Raw genomic sequence first — 23,224 nt, 5'->3', positions numbered from 1 at the left:
TGGTGATAAAGGGCATCCTTGTCTTGTTCCTGTTCTCAAGGGGAATATTTTCAGCCTCTCTCCATTAAGAATGATGTTTGCCATTGGTTTTGCATATTATGTTGAGAAATTTCCCTTCTATACCTATTTTAATGAGAATTTTTATCAGAAATGGGTGTTGGACTTTGTCAAATGCCTTTCCTGCGTCAATTGAAATGATCATGTGATTCTTTTCTTTCCTTTATTTATGCGGTGGATTACATTGATTGATTTTCTAATGTTGAACCATCCTTGCATACCTGCTATGAATCCTACTTGATCATGGTATATTAGCTGATTGATATGATGCTGAATTCTATCGGCTAGAATTCTGTTGAGAAATTTTGTATCTATATTCATGAGCGATACTGGTCTGTAATTTTCTTTTTTTTTGGCATCTTTGCCTGGTTTTGGTATCAGGGTTATGCTGGCTTCCTAAAATTAATTCAGAAGTACCCCTTCCTTTTCTATGCTTTGAAATAGTTGGAGTAGTACTGGTAGAAGCTTTTCTCTGAATGTTTGGTAGAATTCTCCAGTGATGCCATCTGGGCCAGGGCTTTTTTTTGTTGGGAATTTTTTTAATTACCTTTTCAATCTTTTCCCTTGTTATGGGTCTGTTCAGATTTTCAATGTCACTTTGTGTTAGTTTGGGTAGGTAGTGTGTTTCTAGTAGTTTTTCCATTTCCTCTAGGTTTTCAAATTTGTTGTAGTTTTTCATAATACTCTGTTATGATCCTTTTTATTTCAGTTGGGTCTGTGGTAATGTCCCCTATTTCAATTATTATTTGGGTTATTTGCATCCTCTCCCTTTTTTTTTTTGTCAGTTTGGCCAGTAGTTTGTTGATTTTGTTGATCCTTTCAAAGAACCAACTTCTGGTTTTGTTGATTCTTTCTATTTTTTTTTCTATTCTCCATTTATTTCTGCTCTGATCTTTATTATTTCCTTTCTTCTGGTGGCTGTGGGATTTTTTGGCTGTTCTCTTTCTGTTTGTTCGAGTTGTGTAGTTAATGTTTTGATTTTGTCCCTTTCTTCTTTTTTAATGTGCACATCTATTGCTATAAATTGTCTCCTGAGGACTGCCTTTGCTGTGTCCCAAAGGTTTTCGTATGATGTGTTTTCATTCTCGTTTGATTCTAGGATTTTTTTTATTCCATCTTTGATTTCTTCTATTACCCAGTGGTGATTAAGCAGGGTGTTATTCAGTTTCCATGTATTTGATTTCTTTTCCTTGCTCTTCCTGTTATTAATGCAGAACTGTCAATTTCTCTCTTCAGTGCTGTTAGAGTTTGTTTTATGTATTTTGGAGCCTTGTCATTGGGTACATAGATGTTTATTATGGTTATAGCTTCATGGTGGATTTTCCCTTTAATCATTATATAGTGTCCTTCTTTGTCTTTTATGGTGTATTTTGTTTTAAAATCTGTTTTATCTGAGATTAGTATTGCCACTACTGCTCTTTTTTGATAACTGTTTGCTTGATATATATTTTTTTCCATCCTTTGATTTTTTAAAAATTTAAGTCTTTGTTTCTAAGGTGTGTCTCTTGTAGACAGCATATTGATGGATCCTGTTTCTTAATCCATTCTGTCACTCTCCATCTCTTTGGGTGCATTTAGGCCATTTATATTCAGTGTAATTATTGATAGGTGTGAGTTTATTACTGTCATTTTGTAGTGCTTTTTTTTATGTTGCTGACATTTTCTTTGTTCCTCTTATTTTCCTGTGCTGAATTCCTTTTGTTTGTGGATTTTTTTTTATTTCTTTTATTTTTGTAGGTTTTGTTTTTCCTAAGACTTTATGTTTTTCTTCATTTTGATGAATAGGTTTGTTAACTTTCTTTGTGGTTACCTTGAAATTTACCCTTATGTTTCTAGGTTTAGAGCAGCCTCTTATTACTTAGTATTACCCTGCCTTCCTCTCCATTAGAAGGTTCTATAACTACACCATTTATTCCTTCTTTTATTGTTCTGACATTGTTGTCATTTACAGATTAACCTCTCTGGTTCCCTGCCGTAATTCTTTTGGTTTTTTTATAGTTCTTGAGAGTTCATTTCCTAGGTTGGTATCTGGCTAGTACAATCCTGTGTCCTATGTTCAGCCTGTGGTCTTCAGACTGAAGACTCCCTTTAATAATTCTTGTAAGTTTGGTTTGGTTTTTACTTCATCCCTTAATTTCTGTTTATCTGGGAATGTCCTAATTTCACCATCATATTTGAATGAGAGTTTTGGCTGGCAATTTTTTTCTTTCAAGGTTTTATATATGTCATCCCAGAGCCTTCTTGCCTGCATGGTTTCTGCTGAATAATCCAAGCTTAGTCTTATTGTTTCTCCTCTGTATGTGACTTTGTGTTTTTCTCAAGCTGCTCTAAGGATTCTTTGTCTTTTGTTTTAGTGAGTGTGATTACCATATGCCTTGGTGATTTTCTTTTGGGGTCTATCTTATATGAGGTTTTTGAGCTTTTCATCTTTTATGATATGGGGAAAGTTTTCTGTCAGCAGTTCTTCAATGATCCTCTCTGTGTTTTCTGTTTTCTCTCCCTGTTCTGGAACTCCAATCACTTGCAAATTGTTGCTTTTGATTGTATCCCACATAATTGTCAGAGTTTCTTCATTTTTCTTCATTCTTCTTTCTGATTTTTTCTCAAACAGGGTTGTATCCAAGTGTTTGTCTTCAATTTTGCTGATCCTGTAATCCATCATTTCAAACCTGCTCCTCATCCCCTCTATGACACTGCCCATTTCTGAAACCTTGTTGTTTACCTTTTGGATTTCTAGTTGTTGTTTTTGCATGATTTCTAATTGTGAATTTATTTTAGCATTTTGTTCCTTTAGTATTTTCTTGAATTCTTCCATTTTTTGTCTGTATTTTGCATGAATTTGTCTGCCTTTTCCATGAATTTCTTTATTTTTTCCTCATTTTTGTCTGCTTTTTGCTTCAACTCCTGGATAGCTCTGAATATTAGAGATTTGAATTCCCTATCAGGTAGTTCTAGTGCTTTTTCTTCTACTGCAATGTCATCTGGTGTTTTATTTTGGATGCCTACTGGAACCATCCTGTCCTGTTTTTTTATGTTTTGATATTGTCTGCTGTCTTTGGGACATTCGGTAGTTATTTTCCTCATTTACTGATTGTAGATTTGTTTATTTCATCCTGCTTTTTTTGTTTTATTTGGTTATGTCTGAGCAGTCAGGCTCTGTGTTCTTTGCTATTTGCTCATCTTTGGGCATGACAGTTTTCACCTCTTTGTCCAATGGGCAAGGTCAGTCTCTCAGCTGTGGTCCAGCAAGGCAGGTCCAGCTCTTCAGCAACATTCTACTTGTGTGTGATATTAATGATATTGTTTGGTAATTTCCACATGTGGTTGGATCACCTTTGTCGGGAATAGGCATAATTATGGATCTCTTCCAGTCAGTTGTCCAGGTAGCTGTCTTCCAAATTTCTTGGCATAAATGAGTGAGCACTTCCAGTTCTGCATCTGTTTGCTGAAACATCTCAATTGGTATTCCATCAATTCCTGGAGCCTTGTTTTTCATCAGTGCCTTCAGTGCAGCTTGGACTTCTTCCTTCAGTACCATTGATTCCTGATCATATACTACCTCCTGAAATGGTTGAATGTCGACCAATTCTTTTTGGTATAGTGACTCTCTGTATTCCTTCCATCTTCTTTTGATGCTTCCTGCATCATTTAATATTTTCTCCATAGAATCCTTCAATATTGCAACTCAAGGATTGAATGTTTCTTCAGTTCTTTCAGCTTGAGAAATGCCAAATATGTTGTACGCTTTTGGTTTTCTATCTCCAGGTCTTTGCACATGTCATTAGAATATTTTACTTTGTCTTCTCGAGCTGCCCTTTTAAATCTGTTCATTTCTTTTACTTCATCATTTACTTCATAAGAAATACAGACTCTGTGTTATTCCTATAACATAACATTTTACACAAAGAATGATGAAAGTAATGGCTGGAAGGCCGGCCAGGGACCTGAATATATATTGGATAGAACAGAGTCTAACGAGGGTATGTTTTATGCAGATTTATTTTCTGCATATTTGAAATGTTTCATAACAAAAATAAATTTATTCACATGAGAAATTGTACATGTAACTAATACCTTGGAACCTCTCATTAATAAAGCCATTGGAAACCTAGCTCTCTGCATAATATTAATGGCAGTTTGTCCTTGTCATGGTTTGAATTATGTCCCCCCAAAAATGTGTATCAATTTGGCTGGGCCATGATTCCCAGAATTGTGTGGTTGGCCTCCATTTTGTGATTGTAATTTTATGTTAAAGAGGATTAGGTTGGGATTGTAACACCACCCTTACCCAGGTCACATCCCTGATCCAATGTAAAGGGAGTTTCCCTGGGGTGTGGCCTGTACCATCTGTTATTTCTCAGGAGATAAAAGGAAAGGGAAGCAAGCAGAGAGTTGGAGACCTCATACCACTGAGAAAGAAGCACCGGAGCAGAGCGTGTCGTTTGGACCTGAGGCTCCTGTGCAGAGAAGCTTCTAGTCTGGGGGAAGACTGATGATGATGAGGACCTTCCTCCAGAGCCAACAGAGAGAGAAAGCCTTCCCCTGGAGCTGACGCCCTGAATTTGGACTTCTAGCCTACTAGACTGTGAGAAAATAAATTTCTCTCTGTGAAAGCCATCCACTTGTGGTATTTCTGTTAGAGCAGCACTAGATGACTAAGACAGTCCTGTTTACAAGGGAAATAGTTCTCCAACTTTTTTGAGTTCAAAAACATTTCATGAGTGTGTTACCACTTTGGTATTTACATAGAAGCCCTAAGAAATAGCTTATTGGTGCTTTGTATGTTGTCATTTATTATAAACTTTTTGAGTACTTCTTAGAAAACTAAAAAACAAATACTGTATGCCATCAAAAATGTTTGAAATAAAAATAATGAAATTCCACTCCTAGGTATATACCCAAAAAACTTGAAAGCAGAGAGACTCAGAGACTTGTACACCAATGTTCATTGCAGCACTATTGACAATAGCAAAAAGATGGAAACAACCTAAACAGCCATGAACAGTTGAATGGATAAACAAAATGTGGTAGGTACATACAATGGAATACTGCTCAGCCAGTAGGAGAAATGAAGTCTTGATACATGCTACGATATGGATGGAGCTTGAAGACATTATGCTGAGTGAAATAAGTCAATGACAAAAGCATAAATATTGTACGACCTCACGTATATAAAAAGACAAGAAAAGACAAATGTATAACACCAAAGATTATTAGTGGCTACCAAGGGCGGGAGGGAAGGGGAAATGGAAGTTAATGGTAATGGAAGAATAGCACTGATTAAGAGTAAGGTTGCACAGCTGATTGCTGTAATTGCTGTCAGTAAGTTGTACACCTGTTAAAAGTTGAATTGGCAAAAGTTGTGTGATAGATATATTTACAACGACAAAAAAAAAAAAAGAGTAACTGCTAAAGCGGCTTATGTATGTATAGCTAAAAACCTCATGGGATTTGGTTCCTTGGTTTGGAGGTTTAGGGTTGTAATTCATGGGACATCCCAGTTAATTGGCCTAATAACATGTTTAGTGCTTCTGTTCCACCTCCTAGTTCATTGAGTAGTGCCTGGGGTCTTAAAAGCTTGCAAGTAGCCATCCAAGGCACAATAATTGGTGTCTATTCACCTGCAGCAACAGAGGAAGGAGAGTTGGGAATAGGAGGAGGATATAGAATGTGTAGCTAACTGCCTCCATGAACAACTGCCTCTTTTGCCATGAGACCAGAACTTAATGGTGCCTGGCTACCATTACCGGACATTTTGATCCAAGATTCTATAGAAGAATCCTGATCAAAAGGGGGAAAGAACAGAATTTCAAATTCTCATGGACCCTAGACTTTCTGGAGCCATGGAGGCTGGATGAACCCCTGAAACTATTGCCTTGAGATAATTTTTAAAACTTAAACCAAAAATATCCCCTGAATTCTTCTTAAAACCAAATAATAGTTTAGCTGAACTAGTAAAAAAGTGTCTGCCTTGAGCATTATTGTCTTTTGAGAACTATCTATATGGGATCAAAGTGTCAACAACAACTCAAAAGATTAGAAAGCAACCTTACGGGGGCAGTGAGTTTATGTTAATGGGGGAGGAACAACTCAGAAAAGGAGGGTGAGAATGGTTGTACAACTTTAAAAATGTAATCAGTGTCACTGAATTATACATGTAGAAACTGTTGAATTGGTGCATGTTTTACTGTGTATGTTAACAACAACAAAATAAGTTAATTAATTAAAAAAAAAAAAAACCTTAAAAATCTGTGACAAAATTCTAGGATTTGAGAGAGGTAAAAAGCTGGGTCATGAATACATGGTTCTCTGTTGTTACTGTATGAATTTTTGAAACATTTCATTATTTTAAAAATAAATACAGATCAATGTAAAACAGCAAAAAAAGTTTTTAAAGAAATTGGAGCTATAAAGGCTAAGTGAATTATACAGCAAAACCTGTAAAAGCCAGAAAGCCTGTGTAAAACCTGTGTAAGGCAGAAACCTGTCAGAGAAGGAAAACTCAAATATTTTCCACTAATAAAGAGCCGTAGAAAAGTGGTAATACTAGAAGCAGAGCCAACATGGCACTATAGACAGAAGCACCAGGCCATCCCTCTGCAGCAAAGACCTGAAAAACTAAGTAAAACAGATATAACCCTAAGTACCAAATGAAGGAATAAAGAACTTGATCAAGCATCGAATGTAATAAAAACGTGACAGAGAACAGAGAATGAGGGAAGCTACAGAGTGGAGGTCCCATATCAGCTAACATGGCCGGATTTGCCATCTTGGGCTTCAGCTACCAAAGAACTCAGGGAGAACGGGAAGGCAACTTCATGGAGGTTCCAGCATGAGACAGAGCACCCAGTAACCAGGGATAGACATATTCCCACCCCCCATCCTTCTTCCCTTTACGTGGCTTCTGCTGCTTGCCAACAGGCCACAGTTGTTTGGCCAAAGAGACACTAGCTCACTGCCACCAAGGCCCACCCAGCCCCCACCAGTCTGCCTCTTCAGCACCATTTTTTTGTTTCTTTTTTTGGGGGGTGGGGGGGAGGTTTGTTTGTATTTTTGTTTTTTGATACTGTTTTCTGGCATTTTTCTGTTGCTTCTGTCTCTCCCTTTCTTCCTTTCCTTTCTCCCACCTAGCTAGCCCCATGTGCCATTCCCTCCTCTTCTTGAAGGGCTGTGATTTTTTGGTTTGTTTGCTTTGTTCTTTCTTTCTGGTTTTTTTTTTTTTTTTTTTTTGTTTTTTTTTTTTTTTTTTTTTTGGCTTTTTTTTATTTGTTTGCTTTTTGATATTGGGGGTTTTTTTGGCTTTTTTGTTGCTTCTCTCTCTACCTTCCTTCCTTTCCTTTCTCCTGTCCACCTAGCCCTGTATGCCATCCCCTCCTCTTCTTGATGGGCTGTGATTTTTTTGGTTTGTGTGCTTTGTCCTTTTTTTTCCTTCTTTTTTTCTGTTTCTTCTCTCTCTCTGTTCCTTTCTCCCGCCCACCCAGCCCTGTGTACCACCCTGTCCCTTCTGCAGGATGGAGAATCACTGCACGCAGACTCCACAGGTCTGTGCTGCCGTCACCAACAGCTCCCTCAGTGCCATTTTATTTATTGTTTGCTTGTTTTTTTCTCTTATTTTGTATGTTAGTGTTTCTTCTCTCTCTCTCCCTTTCTTTCTTTCCTTTCTCCCATCCACCAAGCCTCATGCATCACCCTCAACTTCTTAGTGGGCTGTGGACCACTCAGCTGGAGAGCCTCTGGCACACGGCCTCCCTGGGTCTGTCCTGCCCCAACAGGCCAGCTCCCTCAGTGCCATATTTTTAATTTTTCTTTACTTCTCGCCTTCTCGTTTTCTTCTTTCCTCTCACCTAGGCCCTGTGCTGCCTCTGCCTCTTCCTGATGGGCTGTGCTGTGCCACCACGTGACATAGACATCAGCTCGCCAACACCGCAGTTCCACCCCACCCCAATGGCCAGCACCCCCACCACCATATTTTTTGTTGTTTTTATTTTATTTATTTTTATTTATTTGTTAATTTCTTCTCTCCCTTTCCCCACTTTCTTTTCCTTCCTCCTGCCACCTAGTCCTGTGCGCCATCCACACCGATTCTCAATAGGCTGAGCCACACTGCTCAACTAGAGAGCCACCAGCAGATGGCCTCGCCAGGTCTGCCCTGCCCCCACCTGCCGAGTCCTACTGCACTGCCATTTTATTTACTTTTTTCTTTATATTTTTTATATTTTATTTCTTTACTTCATTTTTTAAACTTTTTTTTGTCTTTGTTTTTCTTCTTTCTCTTCTTTCACCCACCCACTTAGCCCTGCACATCACAGCCTCTCCTTGCCCTCTTGTCTACCTGCACTGTGCATCGAGTACCATGACCCCGAGTGGTACCAACGTGGTCCCCTGGACCATGCCCTGCACTCTCCCCAGCTCCTCCCCATCACCCCCAGTTCGTGCCACAAACTACCCATCCCCACCTTTCCACCCCTGCTGGACACACCCTGCTGCACCATAGCTGAATGACTGGCCCTGCCCACCTGGACAAGGTGGTGAGCAGTATTTTGCCCATAGGCAAACAAGCAACAAAACACACTAAACTCATCTGCCCAGACATAAGCAAATAAAACAAAAAAGCAGGATGAAACAATCAAATCTACAATCAATAAATGAAGAAAATAATTCCTCAGTGTCCCAGAGACAGAAGGCAATATCAAACATTAAAAAAACCGGGGAGGATGACTCCAGAAAGTGACCAAAATAAAACACCAGATAACTTCTGCTAGAAGAAAAGGCACTGGAACTACCTGATAGGAAATTCAGAACTCTCAGGGTTCTCCAACAGAGGAAGGAAAATGCAGACAAAAATAAGTAAAAAATAGGCAAAATCATGGAAAATACAGACAAAATCATGGAAAAGATAGACAAAACAATGGAAGGAATCAGGAAAACTATACAGGAACAAAATGTCATAATAAATAAACAACTAGAAATCATACAAAAGCAGCAACTAGAAATCCAAAAGATAAACAACAAGATTTCAGAAATGTATAGTGCGACAGAAGGTTTTAGGAGCAAATTTCAAACAATGGAAGACAGGATCATTGAAATGGAAGACAAATCGCTGGATACCACTTTGTCTGAGGAAAAGTCAGAGAAAAGAATGAAGGAAAAATGAAACCCCGAGAACGATGTGTAATACAATCAAAAGCAAAAATTTGCGTGTGATTGGAGCTCCAGAACAGGGGGAAGAAATGGAAAACACAGAGAGGATCATTGAAGATTTGCTGACAGAAAACTTCCCTAATATCATGAAAGACAAAAAGCTGACTATCCAAGAAGCTCAATGAACCCCATATAGGATAGACCTCAAAAGAAAAACACTGAGACATATAATAATCACACTCACTAAAAACAAAGATAAAGAATCCTGAGAGCAGCTCGAGAAAAACAAAAAGTCACATACAAAGGGGTAACAATAAGAGTAATCTCTGATTACTTGGCAGAAAGCATGCAAGCAAAAAGGCAATGGGATGACATATAAAATCTGGAAAGAAAAAAAACTGCCAACCAAGAATAATATATCCTGCAAAACTCTTGCTCAAACATGATGCGAAATTAGGACATTTCCAGATAAACAGAAATTAAGGGAATATGTAAAAACCAAACGAAACTTACAAAAATTATTAAAGGGAGTCCTTCAGATAGAGAACCAACAACATCAGACATCAACCTGAATTTAGCACATAAGACAGCATCAGCCAGATACCAACCTAGATAATGAACTCTCAAGGATAAAATAAAACTAAAAAATTTACGACAGGGAACCAGAGAGGTTAATCTGTAAATGACAACAATGTCACAACAATAAAAGAGGGAATAAATAGTGTAAGGATACAACTTTAAAATGGAGAGGTAGTCAAGACATCATCAAGTAATAAAAGACTGGTTTAAACTTAGGAAAATAGGGGTAAATTTCAAGGTAACCACAATGAAAGCTGACAAACCTACTCATCAAAATGAAGAAAAACATAAAATCTCAGTAAACACAAAATCTACAAAAATGAAATAAATTTAAAAAAATACACAAACGAAAGAAAATCAGCACAGAAGAGTAAAAGGAACAAAGAAAACGTCAGCACCACAAAAAAAAAAAAAAGCACTACAAAATGACAGGAATAAACTCACACTTATCAATAATCACACTGAATGTAAATGGATGAAATACACTCATGAAGAGACAGAGTGACAGGATGGATTAAAAAAAAAAAAACAGGACCCATCAATATATGCTGTTTACAAGAGACATACCTTAGAAACAAAGACATAAATTTATTAAAAATCAAAGGATAGAAAAATATATATCAAGCAAACAGCTACCAATAAAGAGCAGGAATTGCAATACTAATCTCAGATAAAACAGACTTTAAAACAAAATCCACCATAAAAGACAAAGAAGGGCATTATATAATGATTAAAGAGAAAATCCACCTTGAAGATATAACCATGATAAACATCTATGCACCCAATGACAAGGCTCCAAAATACATAAAACAAACTCTAACAGCAATGAAAAGAGAAATTGACAGTTCCACCATAATAGTAGGAGACTTCAGCACAGCATTTTCGGTAAAGGACAAAATACCTAGAAAGAAACTTAACAGAGATACAGAAGATCTAAAGGCCACAACCAACCAACTTGACCTCATAGACTTATACAGAACACTCCACCCAGCAACAACAAAGTACACACTCTTTTCCAACACACATGGAACATTCTCCAGAAGAGACCACATCTTAGACCCAAAAGCAACCCTAAACAAAATCCAAAACACTGAGATAATACAAAGTATCTTCTCTGACCACAACACCATCAAAGTAGAAATTAATAACAGGAAGAGCAAGGAAAAGAAATCAAATACATGGAAACTGAATAACACCCTGCTTAATCACCACTGGGTAATAGAAGAAATCAAAGATGGAATAAAAAAATTCCTAGAATCAAACAAGAATGAAAACACATCACACAAAAACCTTTGGGCCACAGCAAAGGCAGTGCTCAGAGGTCAGTTTATAGCAACAGATGCACACATCAAAAAAGAAGGGACAAAATCAAAACATTAGCTACACAACTCAAACAAATAGAAAGAGAACAGCAAAAAAAGCCCACAGCCACCAGAAGAAAGGAAATAATATAGAGCAGAAATATATGAAATAGAGAATAAAAAACAGCAGAAAGAATCAACAAAACCAAAAGTTGGTTCTTTGAAAGGATTGACAAACCACTGACCAAATTGACAAAAGAAAAACAGGAGAGGATGAAAATAACCCAAACAAGAAATGAAATGGGGACATTACAACAGACCCAACTGAAATAAAAAGGATCATAACAGAGTACCATGAAAAACTATTTGAACAACAAATCTGAAAACCTAGAGGAAACAGATAAATTTCTGTAAACACACTACCTACCCAAACTAACACAAAGTGATGTAGAAAATCTAAACAGACCCATAGCAAGAGAAGAGATTGAAAAGGGAATAAAAAAAAAAACTCCCAACAAAAAAAAAAATTCCTTGCCCAGATGGCTTCACTGGAGGATTCTAGGAAACATTTAGAGAGTAACTTACACCAGTCCTACTCAAACTATTTCAGAACATAGAAATGGAAGGGATACTTCCAAATTCATTCTATGAAGCCAACATAACCTTGATACCAAAACTAGGGAAGACACCACAAAGAAAGAAAATTACAGACCAATATCTCTCATGAATATAGATACAAAAATTCCCAACAAAATTCTAGCCTATAGAATTCAGCATCATATCAAAAAAATAATACACCACAACCAAGTGGGATTCATACCAATTATGCAAGGATGATTTAACATTAGAAAATTAATCAATGTAATCCACCATAGAAATACAAGAAAATAATCACATGATCATCTCAACTGACGCAGAAAAGGCATTCGACAAAGTCCAACACCCATTCCAAAACTCTCAATAAAATAGGTATAGAAGGGAAATTTCTCAACATAATAAAGGTCATGTATACAAAACCAACAGCCAACATCATTCTTAATGGAGTGAGACTGAAAACATTCCTCTTGAGAAGAGGAAGAAGACAAGGATGCCCTTTATCACCACTCCTATTTAACATTGTGCTGGAAATCCTTGCTAGAGCAATAAGGTAAGAAAAAGAAATAAAGGCATCCAAATTGGTAATGTCCCTACTTGTGGATGATATGATACTATACATAACCCAAAAGACTCCACGAGGAAACTACTAGAACTAATAGAAAGATTCAGCAGAGTAGAAGGATACAAGATCAGCATACAAAAATCAGCTGGATTCCTATACACCAATAAGGAAAATGATGAAAAGGAAATCAGGAGAACAATACACTTTATAGTAACCCCTAATAAAATAAAATACTTAGGAATAAATCTAACCAGGGATGTAAAATACCTATGCAAAGAAAACTACAAAACACTACTGCAGGAAACCTAAAGAGATCTACATAAATGGAAAAACATACCATGCTCATGGATAGGCAGACTTAACATCATGAAAATGTCAATTCTATCCAAGGCAATCTATAAATACAATACAATCTTGATCCAAATACCAACAACATTCTTTTAAGAGATGGAAAAACTAATCATTAACTTTATATGGAAAAAGAAGAGGCCCCTGATAAGTAAATCACTATTAAAGAAGAAGAATAAAGTAGGAGAACTCGCACTACCTGACTTCAGAACCTACTATACAGCTACAATAGTCAAAACAGCCTGGTACTGTACTATGATAGATACATTGACCAATGGAACAGAATTGAGAACCCAGTTGTAAATGCATCCACCTACGGTCACCTGATCTTCAACAAAGGCCCAAAGTCCATCATATGGGTAAAAGACAGTCTTTTCAACAAATGGTGCTGGCAAAACTGGATGCTCATCTGCAAAAAAATGAAACAGGATCCATGCCTCTCACCATACACAAAAACTAGCTCAAAATAGATCAAAGACCTAAATATAAAGCCAAAAACTATAAAGATCACAGAAGAAAAAATAGGGTCAACTCTAGAGGCTCTAATACACGGCATTGACAGGATACAAACTATAGCTAACAACGCACAAATACCAGAAAATAAGCTAGATAACTGGGATCTTCTAAAAAATAAACACTTAAATGCTCATCAAAAGACTTCACCGAAACAGTAAAATGAGAACCTACAGGTTGGGAAAAAAATTTTCGCCTATGACAAATCAAACAAAGGTCTACTCTCTAAACTCTACGGGAAAACCCAACACCTCTACAACAAAAGACAAATAATCCAATTAAAAGATGGCAAAGGATATAAACAGACACTTCACCAAAGAAGACATTGAAGCTGCTAACAAACACATAAGGAAATGCTCTCCATCACTAGCCATTAGAGAAATGCAAATCAAAGCCCAATGAGATACTGTCATGGATTGAATTGTGACCCCCCCAAAATGTCTGTCAACTTAGCTAGGCCATGATTCCCTGTATTGTGTGATTGTCCACCATTTTGTCATCCGATATGATTTTCTTGTGTGTTGTAAATCCTATCTCTATGATGTTGATGAGGTGGGATTAGCAACAGTTATTTTAATGAGGCAGGACTCAATCTACAAGACTAGATTGTGTTTTAAGCCAATTTCTTTTGAGATATGAAAGAGAGAAGTGAGCAGAGTGACATGGGTACCTCATACCACCAAGAAACAAGACCCAGGAGAATAGCATTTCCTTTGGACCCAGGGTCGCTGCCCTGAGATGCTCCTCTGCCAGGAGAAGATTGATGACAGGGACTTTCCTCCAGAGCCAACAGAGAGAGAAAATCTTCCCATGGAGCTGATGCCCTTAATTTGAACTTGTAGCCTACTAGACTGTGAGAGAATACATTTCTCTTTGTTAAGGCCATCCACTTGTGGTATTTCTGCTAGAGCAGCACTAGATAACTAAGACAGATACCATCTTACCCCGACATTACTGGCACGAATCAAAAAAACAGAAAATAACAAATATTGGAGAGGCTTCAAGGAGACTGGAACTCTTATACCCTGCTGGTGGGAATGCAAAATGGTACAGTCATTTGGAAAATGATATGACGCTTCCTTAAAAAGTTAGATATAGCAATACCATATGATCCAGCAACCCTACTCCTAGGAATATATCCTAGAGAAATGAGAGCCGTCACATGAATAGACATATGCACACCCATGTCCATTGCAGCACTAGTCACAATAGTAAAAAGATGGAAACAACCTAGGTGCCCATCAACAGATGAATGGATAAACTATGGTACGTACACACAATGGAATACTACACAATAATAGAGAACAATGATGAATCTGTGAAGCATCTCACAACATGGATGAATCTAGAGGGCATTATGCTGAATGAAGTTAAGTCAATCACAAAAGGACAAATATTGTATGAGACCACTACTATAAAAATTCATGAAAAGGTTTATACACAAAAAGCAACCATCTTTGATAGTTACGAGGGAGGGGAAGGGTGGGAGGAAAAACACTAAACAGACAATGGCTAAGTGGTAACTTTGGTGAAGGGTAAGACAGTACACAATACTGGGGAAGCCAGCACAACTTGTCCAACGCAAGTTCATGGACGCTCCATAAACACATCCAAACTCCCTCAGGGACCAAATTACTGGGCTGAGGACTGTGGGGACCATGGCCTCAGGGAACATCCAGCTCAACTGGCATAACATACTTTATAAAGAAAATGTTCTGCATCCTACTTTGGTGAGTAGCGTCTGGGGTCTTAAAAGCTTGTAAGCGGCCATCTAAGATATTCCACTGGTCTCACCCCATCTGAAGCAAGGGAGAATGAAGAAAACCAAAGACACAAGTGAAAGATTAGTTCAAAGGACTAATGGATCACAACTTCCACTGTGTCCAGCAGACTGGGTCCAGCACAACTAGATGGTGCCTGGCTACCACCACTGACTGCTCTGACAGGGTCCCAGACAGAGCTGGAGAAAAATGTAGAACAAAATTCTAACTCACAAAAAAAAAAGACCAGACTTACTGATTTGACAGAGACTGGAGAAACCCCAAGAGTATGGCCCCTGGACTACCTTATAGTTCAGTGATGAAGTCACTCCTGAGGTTCACCCTTCAGCCAAAGATCAGACAGGCCCATAAAACAAAGAGACTAAATGGGCACATCGGCCCAGTGGCAAGGACTAGAAGGCAGGAGGGGCACAGAAAAGCTGGTAATGGGGAACCCAAGGTTGAGAAGGGGAAAGTGTTGACATATCGTGGGGTTGGCAACCAATGTCACAAAACAATATGTGTATTAATTGTTTACTGAGAAAATAGTTTGTTCTGAAAACCTTCATCTAGAGTACAATAAAAAAAATTTTTTTAATAAAAATAAAGCACACATTTTTATTGGTTAAAAAAAAAAGTGGTAAGACTGCACCCTGTCAAAGGTGGAAAACTTGTGAGACCTGGAAAAACACAACAGTGTGTCACATGGTGACAACTAGAACTAAGCCCCAAACACTCTTAGCCCTATTGCAGGGCTATCCCTTCTAAACCATGCCACCTTTATAGTTATACAATGCACCCTCACTTAGGTGGGCAAACATGGTAGCATCTTTCCCCAGGTTGACCATAGAAGCGTGGGATCCAAAGCCATGGTCCTGGTCCGGGTTGAGACACCTTTCCCTCCCCTCAAAAAAACTGGTAAGACTTGTTTAGACAGGGTAGTGTTGACATGTAATAGTATCAAGTAGAGAGCTAAGGTTAAATCAGGGCTACTGCTTACAGTTGTGTGAGATGTGCAGTATACAACACTTGGGGGAGCCGTTCACACTGTAGACATCGTAGGTGTGTGTATTTACCATGATACTTTCTGGCACATTGAAGTAAAATACTTTGAGGAATGGACACCTCACACAAAGACTCCATATAGGGGCAGATCTGCAGTTAAACACTGACATGGCCTGCAAGAGCAGGATAGGGTAGGAGGCTAGGATGGGGTCAGTGAAGGAAACACATCAGTGTAGGTAATGGCCAGGCATGGTCATGATCATCAGGCCTGAGACTGGTTCCCAAGAAAAGTTAGAAGAGGCCAATGGGTGAATGAGAGATGACATAGGGAGACAATATTTGGAGTCAAATTAGCTTATGAAGGGGAGCAAAGAAATGAAATAACAGCTGTGAGGGGGCTGCACTGAAGAGAAGGTTCAGTTTTTTTTTTTGTTTTGTTTTGCTTTTTTTTCTAGGGATGGGAGATAGTAGAGCCTAATTGTATGATGATGGGGAGATCAGGATAGAGGATTAATAATGCAGAAAGAGACAATGGGGGCACTGAAAGTAAAACCCATGAGAAGGTAAGAGGGAGGGACAGGAGTGAGGGTGGGAAGATGGCAGGTTTGCAGATAGATGGAATGATGAGGGACTTTTTTTTCATCTAGTGGTTCATCTTGCTCTGTGAAGTCTTGAGAACTATAGTTGTCAGCAGATATTAGGTTTGCAAATCCACAAAATTATGTCAATAGGAAAAGATGCACCTGACCAAGGCAGAGTGAATGCAGAAGTACTGGACACCGCCCTCTGAAGTGTTATGGGGAGAGAATTAGAACGAAATTATGAAGAATCCTCACCTAACATATTGTTTTTTCAATGTTTATCTTTTGAACTTCCAGGTAGTTTTTGCTCTTACAGACTTTGTAATAGAAAATCTTGGAAAACGGTTTATAGAGACACCACCTGTGGACTTGGCAACTCTGTATCAAGACATGTCCTACAACACTCCCCTGATATTCATCTTAAGCACAGGCTCAGATCCCATGGGCGCATTTCAGAGGTTTGCCCGAGAAAGCGGGTATTCAGAACGGTAAGGTCATGTTGTGCAGTTTTAATAATCACTCTGAATGTTTCCTTGTTAAAATTTGCCTTTGTTCGTTCCCTTGTTGAGGGTGAATTGTTAACTTTCAGATATGCCTTAGTAAATAAGTTCAGACATTTTAATATTTACATATCTATGTTAAAATGGGGTCTAAAAATCATACAAGCAGATGTAAATTTTTTAAGAAAAAGGGAGGTTGCTTAAGATGTTAAATTGTGATAATCTAATGGCAAAGTGATCAAACCTTATTTGGTATTTAAGACATGACTTTAATGCAACTGTAAAAGGACTGCAGTTTACTCCCTACACTCAAATGTGAAAGAAAGGAATAACTCTTTATGTTCTATTATTAATTTCATCTTCCTCATGAGCCTCCACTCTGCTGGATAATAAGGGGGAGAGGGAAGTTTAAACTTGCCCATTTACATTATTATATTTTCTTCTGATTTAAATGTCTACTTCAGTGTAAGGTGATTTGGTTTCTTTTCATAAAAGCTCAATCTTCCTGACTTCCACTTCTTCCTCAATCCTCTCCAAGATGGAGTCCGGTAGGAAGGTGCATGAGCCCACAGAGTGGCAGGGGAGAGAGGGTTCTCAGATCCACAAGGTGCTCTCCAGTTCTGATGGCTCCCTGAGCAGAGTGGCTGGTCTGGCCTGGTCCCTGGACTGGGGATTCCATTTGGATTTCATCTGTTCACTTGGAGTTTGTGGCCCTAGGCATTTGACTTTGGTTCTGAAGTCCCAAAAAAAGAATCACTATCCAGAATTATTAAGCACTTCTGTGAATCAATAAGAAAAAGTAAACAACCAAAAAGGAATAAAGACAAAAATATGAACAAGAAATTCTCAGAAGAGGAAACCTAAATGCCTGATTACCAAACCAAAGCTACTGCTGTCAAGTTGATTCTGACTCATAGTGACCCTGTAGGACAGAGTTGAACTGCACCATAGGGTTTCCAAGGAGCAGCTGGTGAATTCAAACTGCCTACGTTTTGGTTAGCAGGTGAGCTATTAACTACTGTGCCACCAGGGCTCCAAATGCCTGAAAAACATATGAAAAGTTATCCAACCTCTCTAGTAATTAGGAAAAACAAATTACAACTATGATGAGATGTCATATCACACTCATCAATTTGGCAAAATGCTGGCAAAAATATAGTTATGGAGACACTCATTGCAGATGGGAGTGAAAAAATGATAAAAATCACTGTGAAGGGCAATTTGGCAGTATCTACTGAAGTCTAAGATGGCGTTCTCTATGACTCAATAATTCACTGAATTTACACCCCACAAAAAAAATCAGTCACATGTTTACCAGGAACCATGTAAAAGAACATTTGTAGGAACTTTCTTTATAATAATAACAACAAAAAAAGTTGGAAACAACCTAAATGTCCACCTAGAAGAATGAGTATATAAATTATGGTATATTCATAAAATTGAATCCTATATACTATAGCTATGTAAATGAATAAACTGGAACTATATATATCAATAAGGAGCCCTGGTGGTGCAGTGTTTAAAGCACTTGGATGCTAACCAAAAGATTGGCGGTGCAAACCCACTAGCTGCTCACCAGGAGAAAGATGTGGCAGTCTGCTTCTGTAAAGATTTACAGCCTCGGAAATCCTATGGGGGCAGTTCTACTCTGTCCTATAAGGTCACTGGTAGTTGGAATCTACTCTGCGGCAGTGGGTTTTTGGATGTATATTAATATAGATGACAGTCTTAGTTATCTAGTGCTGCTATAACAGAAATGCCACAAATGGGTGGCTTTACAAACAGAAATTTATCTTCTCACAGTTTAGGAGGCTAGAAGTCCGAATTCAGGGTGCCGGCTCTAGGGGAAGGCTTTCTTTCTCTGTTGGCTCTGGGGGAAGGTCTTTGTCTCTTTGAGCTTCTGCTCCTGGGCAGTCTTCATTGGGTTGGCATCTCTCTTCCCCCATCTCTGCTTGCTTCTTTCTCCCTGATCAGCTTTGTTTATATCTCTTTTATATCCCAAGAGATTAACTCAAGATACACCCTATGCTAATCCTGTCTAACTAACATACAGAGGTTAGGATTCACAACACATAAAATGGACGATAATTAGGATAGTTACATCAAATCACAAAATGGAGAACAACCGTACAATAGTGGGAATCATGGCCCAACCAAGTTGACACATAACCGCAACCATCACAAGTTCCATATATCTTATTTGTATAGTTCCACTCAGTCACTCTGTGTGAGTCACAAAGACCATGGCTAGAAGGGCCATATTAACTAATTTATTGCACCATAGTCTTAAATATTTTATAATATTTATTAGGTAAAGGTAGAATTCAAGATAACAAGAGAGTAAGGAGGGATGTTAATAAGTAGTTAATGGGTGCTAAGTTCCTGATGTGTTCAGGAGGAAAAAAGAAATATAGAATACCTCTAGATTCCCTAAAGAAATTTAGTGGTCAAATAGATATGTTGAAATTTTAAGGGAAAACAATTTAAATAATATATGATCTGTAGCTTCTAAATCAACAGAGTGGCAAAAGAATATATGGTGCAATATTTCAATACAATAGTAAGTCAGAAAGAAGAAGAAAAATCAAAATGCAGAAATTAATCCAAATATACCTAAATAAGTATAAATATATAACTTACTATAAAAAGATAAAGTTGATTAGATTGGATTTTAAATTTTACATTCAACTGCATGCTGCTTAGAAAATGCACATACAACACAAAAGCCACACAGGAAAGTAGAAAATAAAGAGATGTGAAAGATACGCCATGCAAATACTAACCAAAAGAAAGCTAGTAATGGTTCCAATGCATATCACAAAATAGAGTTTGAAACAAAAAGCATTATTAGGGAGAAAGAGGGAAACTACATAATATACAAAACAAGCCACACAGAAGAGACACCAATTGTGAAAGTGCATACAACTAACAACAAAGTTTGAAATGTATGAAGCAAAAACTGGAGTAATTAATACAAGAGGAAATTGATAAATCAACATTAATATGGAAAATTTTAACACATCTCTAATATAATCTATTATAAAGCACACAAAGTTGCTAAATTGGTAAGGATATAAGTATTCAGACAATGAAATAAATAAGCTCATTTCTACATCCAACAAACAGAACAAATGCAAGATCTTCAAGTACACATGGAACATTGGAAAGAATTAACCATGTGCTAACTGGATCACAAAGAAAGACAACACATTTCAAAAATAAGACACAGCACATTCTCTGACCACAACAAAATAAATTAGAATTCAATCATAATCGTTAATTTTAATACATTTCTGAATGATTCATCTGTTAAAGAGATATCATAATAGAAATTTTCTCAGAAGTAGAAATAAATGACAAAAACAATATTACGTATCAAAAACTGGTCGGGTGTAGTAATGAGGTAATTAGAGGTAATTTATGCTTATTTGCAGCCCTGTAGCACAGTGGTTAAGAGCTATGGCTGCTAACCAAAAGGTCAGCAGTTTGACGCTACCAGCCACTCCTTGGAGAAACCCTATGGGGCAGTTCTACTCTGTCCTATAGGGTCGCTATGAATTGGAATCTACTCAATGGCAACAAGTTTGGTTTTGGTTTTTTCATACTTACTTAAGGACTTCTGATTCCAGTAATGGTAGACTAAGAACTCAAACCAATCCTTCCAATAAGAAAACAACTAGAAAACTTGAACAAAGTAGAAAAAAAAGACATATGTTTGAAAGCTTGGAGAACTAATAAAATAGTGAAGAATATCCAAGAGTTGCAGTATAGAAGGTCAAGAAACAAAAATCAGTTGTACTTCTATACATCAGCAATGAGCAATCTGAAAATGAAATTAAGAAAACAATTCCATTTACAATGGCATCAAAAAGAATAAAATACTTAATAAATTTAACCTAGGAGTTGCAAGACTTGTATACTTAATACTACAAAACATTGCTGAAAGAAACTAACAACTTAAATAATATGAAAGACATCCTTTGTTCATGAATTTGTAGACTCAATAATGTTAAATGGCAACACTGCCCAGAGTGATCTCTAGATTCAACGAAATCCCTATCAAAACCTCAGGTGTATTTTTTCAAACATTGACAAGCTGATACTAAAATTCATATGGAAATGCAAAGAACGCCAAACAGCAAAACCACCTTAAAGAAAAAAGAACGAAGTTGGAAGATTCACCTTTCTCGATTTCAAAACTTACTACAAGGCTACAGTAATCAAGATATGTGGAACTGGCATGTTGTTTTTGTTAGATGCTGTAAAGTCGGTTCCTGTGTACAGCAGAACAAAACACTGCCTGGTCCTGCACCATCTTCACAATTGTTGCTACATTTGAGCCTACTGTTGCAGCCACTATGTCAATCCATCTCACTGAGGGTCTTCCTCTCTTTTGTTGACCCTCTACTTGACCAAGCATCATGTCCTTCTCCAGGGACTGGTCCAAAACATGGGAGATGAAGTCTTGCCATCCTCACTTCTAAGGAGCATTCTGGCTATACTTCTTCCAAGACAGATTTGTTCGTTCTTCTGGAAGTCCATGGTATATTCAATATTCTTCGCCAACAGCATAATTCAAAGACATCAATTCTTCTTCAATCTTCCTTATTTCATTGTCCAGCTTTTGCATGCATATGAAGCGATTGAAAATACCATGGCTTGAGTCAGGCGCAACTTAGTCCTCAAAGTGATATCTTTCCTTTTTTAACACTTTAAAGAGGTCTTTTGCAGTAGATTTGCCCAGTGCAACACGTTTTTGATTTCTTGACTGCTACTTCCACGGACATTGATTGTGGATCCAAGTAAAATGAAATCCTTGACAACTTCAGTCTTCTCTGCGTTGATCATGATGCTGCTTATTGGTCCAGTTGTGAGGATTTTTGTTTTCTTTATGTTGAGGTGTAATCCATACTGAAGGCTGTAATATTTGATCTTCATCAGTAAGTGCTTCAAGTCCTCTTCACTTTCAGCAAGCAAGGTTGTGTCATCTGCATATCACAGGTTGTTAATGAGTTTTCCTCCAATCCTGATGCCACCCTCTTCTTCGTATAGTCCAGCTTCTCAGATTATTTGCTCAGCATATAGATTGAGTAAATGTAGTGAAAGTATACAACTCTGATGCACACCTTTCCTGATTTTAAACCACACAATATCCCTTGTTTTGTACAAACAGCTGCTTCTTGGTCTATGTGCAGTTTCCTCGTGAGCACAATTAAGTGTTCTGGAATTTCCGTTCTTCACAATGTTATCCATAATTTGTTACAATCCTGACAGTCGAATGCCTTTGCGTAGTCAATAAAACACAGGTGAATATCTTTCTGGTATTCTCTGCTTTCAGCCAAGCTCCATCTCACATCAGTAACGACATCCTCATTCCATTTCCTCTCCTGAATCCGACTTGAATTTCTGGCAGTTCCCTGTCGATGTAACTGCTGCAACCACCTTTGAATTATCTTCAGCAAAACTTTACTTGCATATGATACTGTGATGATGTTCAATAATTTCCACATTCTATTAGATCACCTTTCTTTGGAATAGGCACAAATATGGCTCTTTTCCAGTCAGTTGGCCAGGTAACTGTCTCCGAAATTTCTTGGCATAGACAAGTGAGCACCCCCAAAGCTGCATCCATTTGTTGAAACATCTCAAGTGATATTCCATCAATTCCTGGAGCCTTGTTTTTCACCAATGCCTTCAGTGCAGCTTGGACCTCTTCCTTCTCTACTGTCAGTTCCTGATCATAAGATACCTCCTGAAATGGTTGAAGGTAGACCAGTTTTTATTGGTACAGTGACGGTGTATTCCTTCCCTCTTCTTTTGGTGCTTCCTATGTCATTCAGTATTTACCTCATGGAATCCCTCAACTTGAGTCTTGAACTTTTTCTTCAGTTCTTTCAGTTTGAGAAATGCCGAGCTTGTTCTTCCTTTTGGTTTTCCAACTCCAGGTCTTTTCATTAAAATACTTTACTTTGTCTTCTTGAACCACCCTTTGAAATCTTCTGTTCAGCTCTTTTACTTCAACATTTCTGTCATTTGCTTTAGCAGCTCTACATTCAATAGCAAGTTTCAGAATCTCTTCTGACATCCATTTTGGTCTTTTCTTTCTTTCCTGTCTTTTTAATGACCTTTTGCTTTCTTCATGTATGATATTCTTGATGTCATCCCACAACTCATCTGGTCTTCAGTCATTTGTGTTCAATGCGTCAAATCTGTTCTTGAGATGGTCTCTAAATTCAGGTGGGATATACTCAAGGTCATATTTTAGCTCCCATGGACTTGT

General features: G+C 37.9%; 1 protein-coding gene across 1 annotated transcript in view; it reads left to right on the top strand.

Moving 5' to 3' along the window:
• The window catches only part of DNAH6 (dynein axonemal heavy chain 6), a 349,864-nt gene that overhangs the window by 264,497 nt on the left and 62,143 nt on the right, over positions 1–23,224 (top strand). The window contains exon 64 of the mRNA XM_004388248.1: positions 16,742–16,932. Within this exon, the coding sequence (XP_004388305.1) occupies positions 16,742–16,932 (191 nt within the window). The remainder of the gene's footprint in view (positions 1–16,741; positions 16,933–23,224) is intronic.

The sequence above is a fragment of the Trichechus manatus genome, unplaced genomic scaffold (genome assembly GCF_000243295.1).
Source record: "Trichechus manatus latirostris isolate Lorelei unplaced genomic scaffold, TriManLat1.0 scaffold00208, whole genome shotgun sequence".
Taxonomy (NCBI): Eukaryota; Metazoa; Chordata; class Mammalia; order Sirenia; family Trichechidae; genus Trichechus; species Trichechus manatus.
This window is presented reverse-complemented; position numbering and strand designations above follow the sequence as displayed.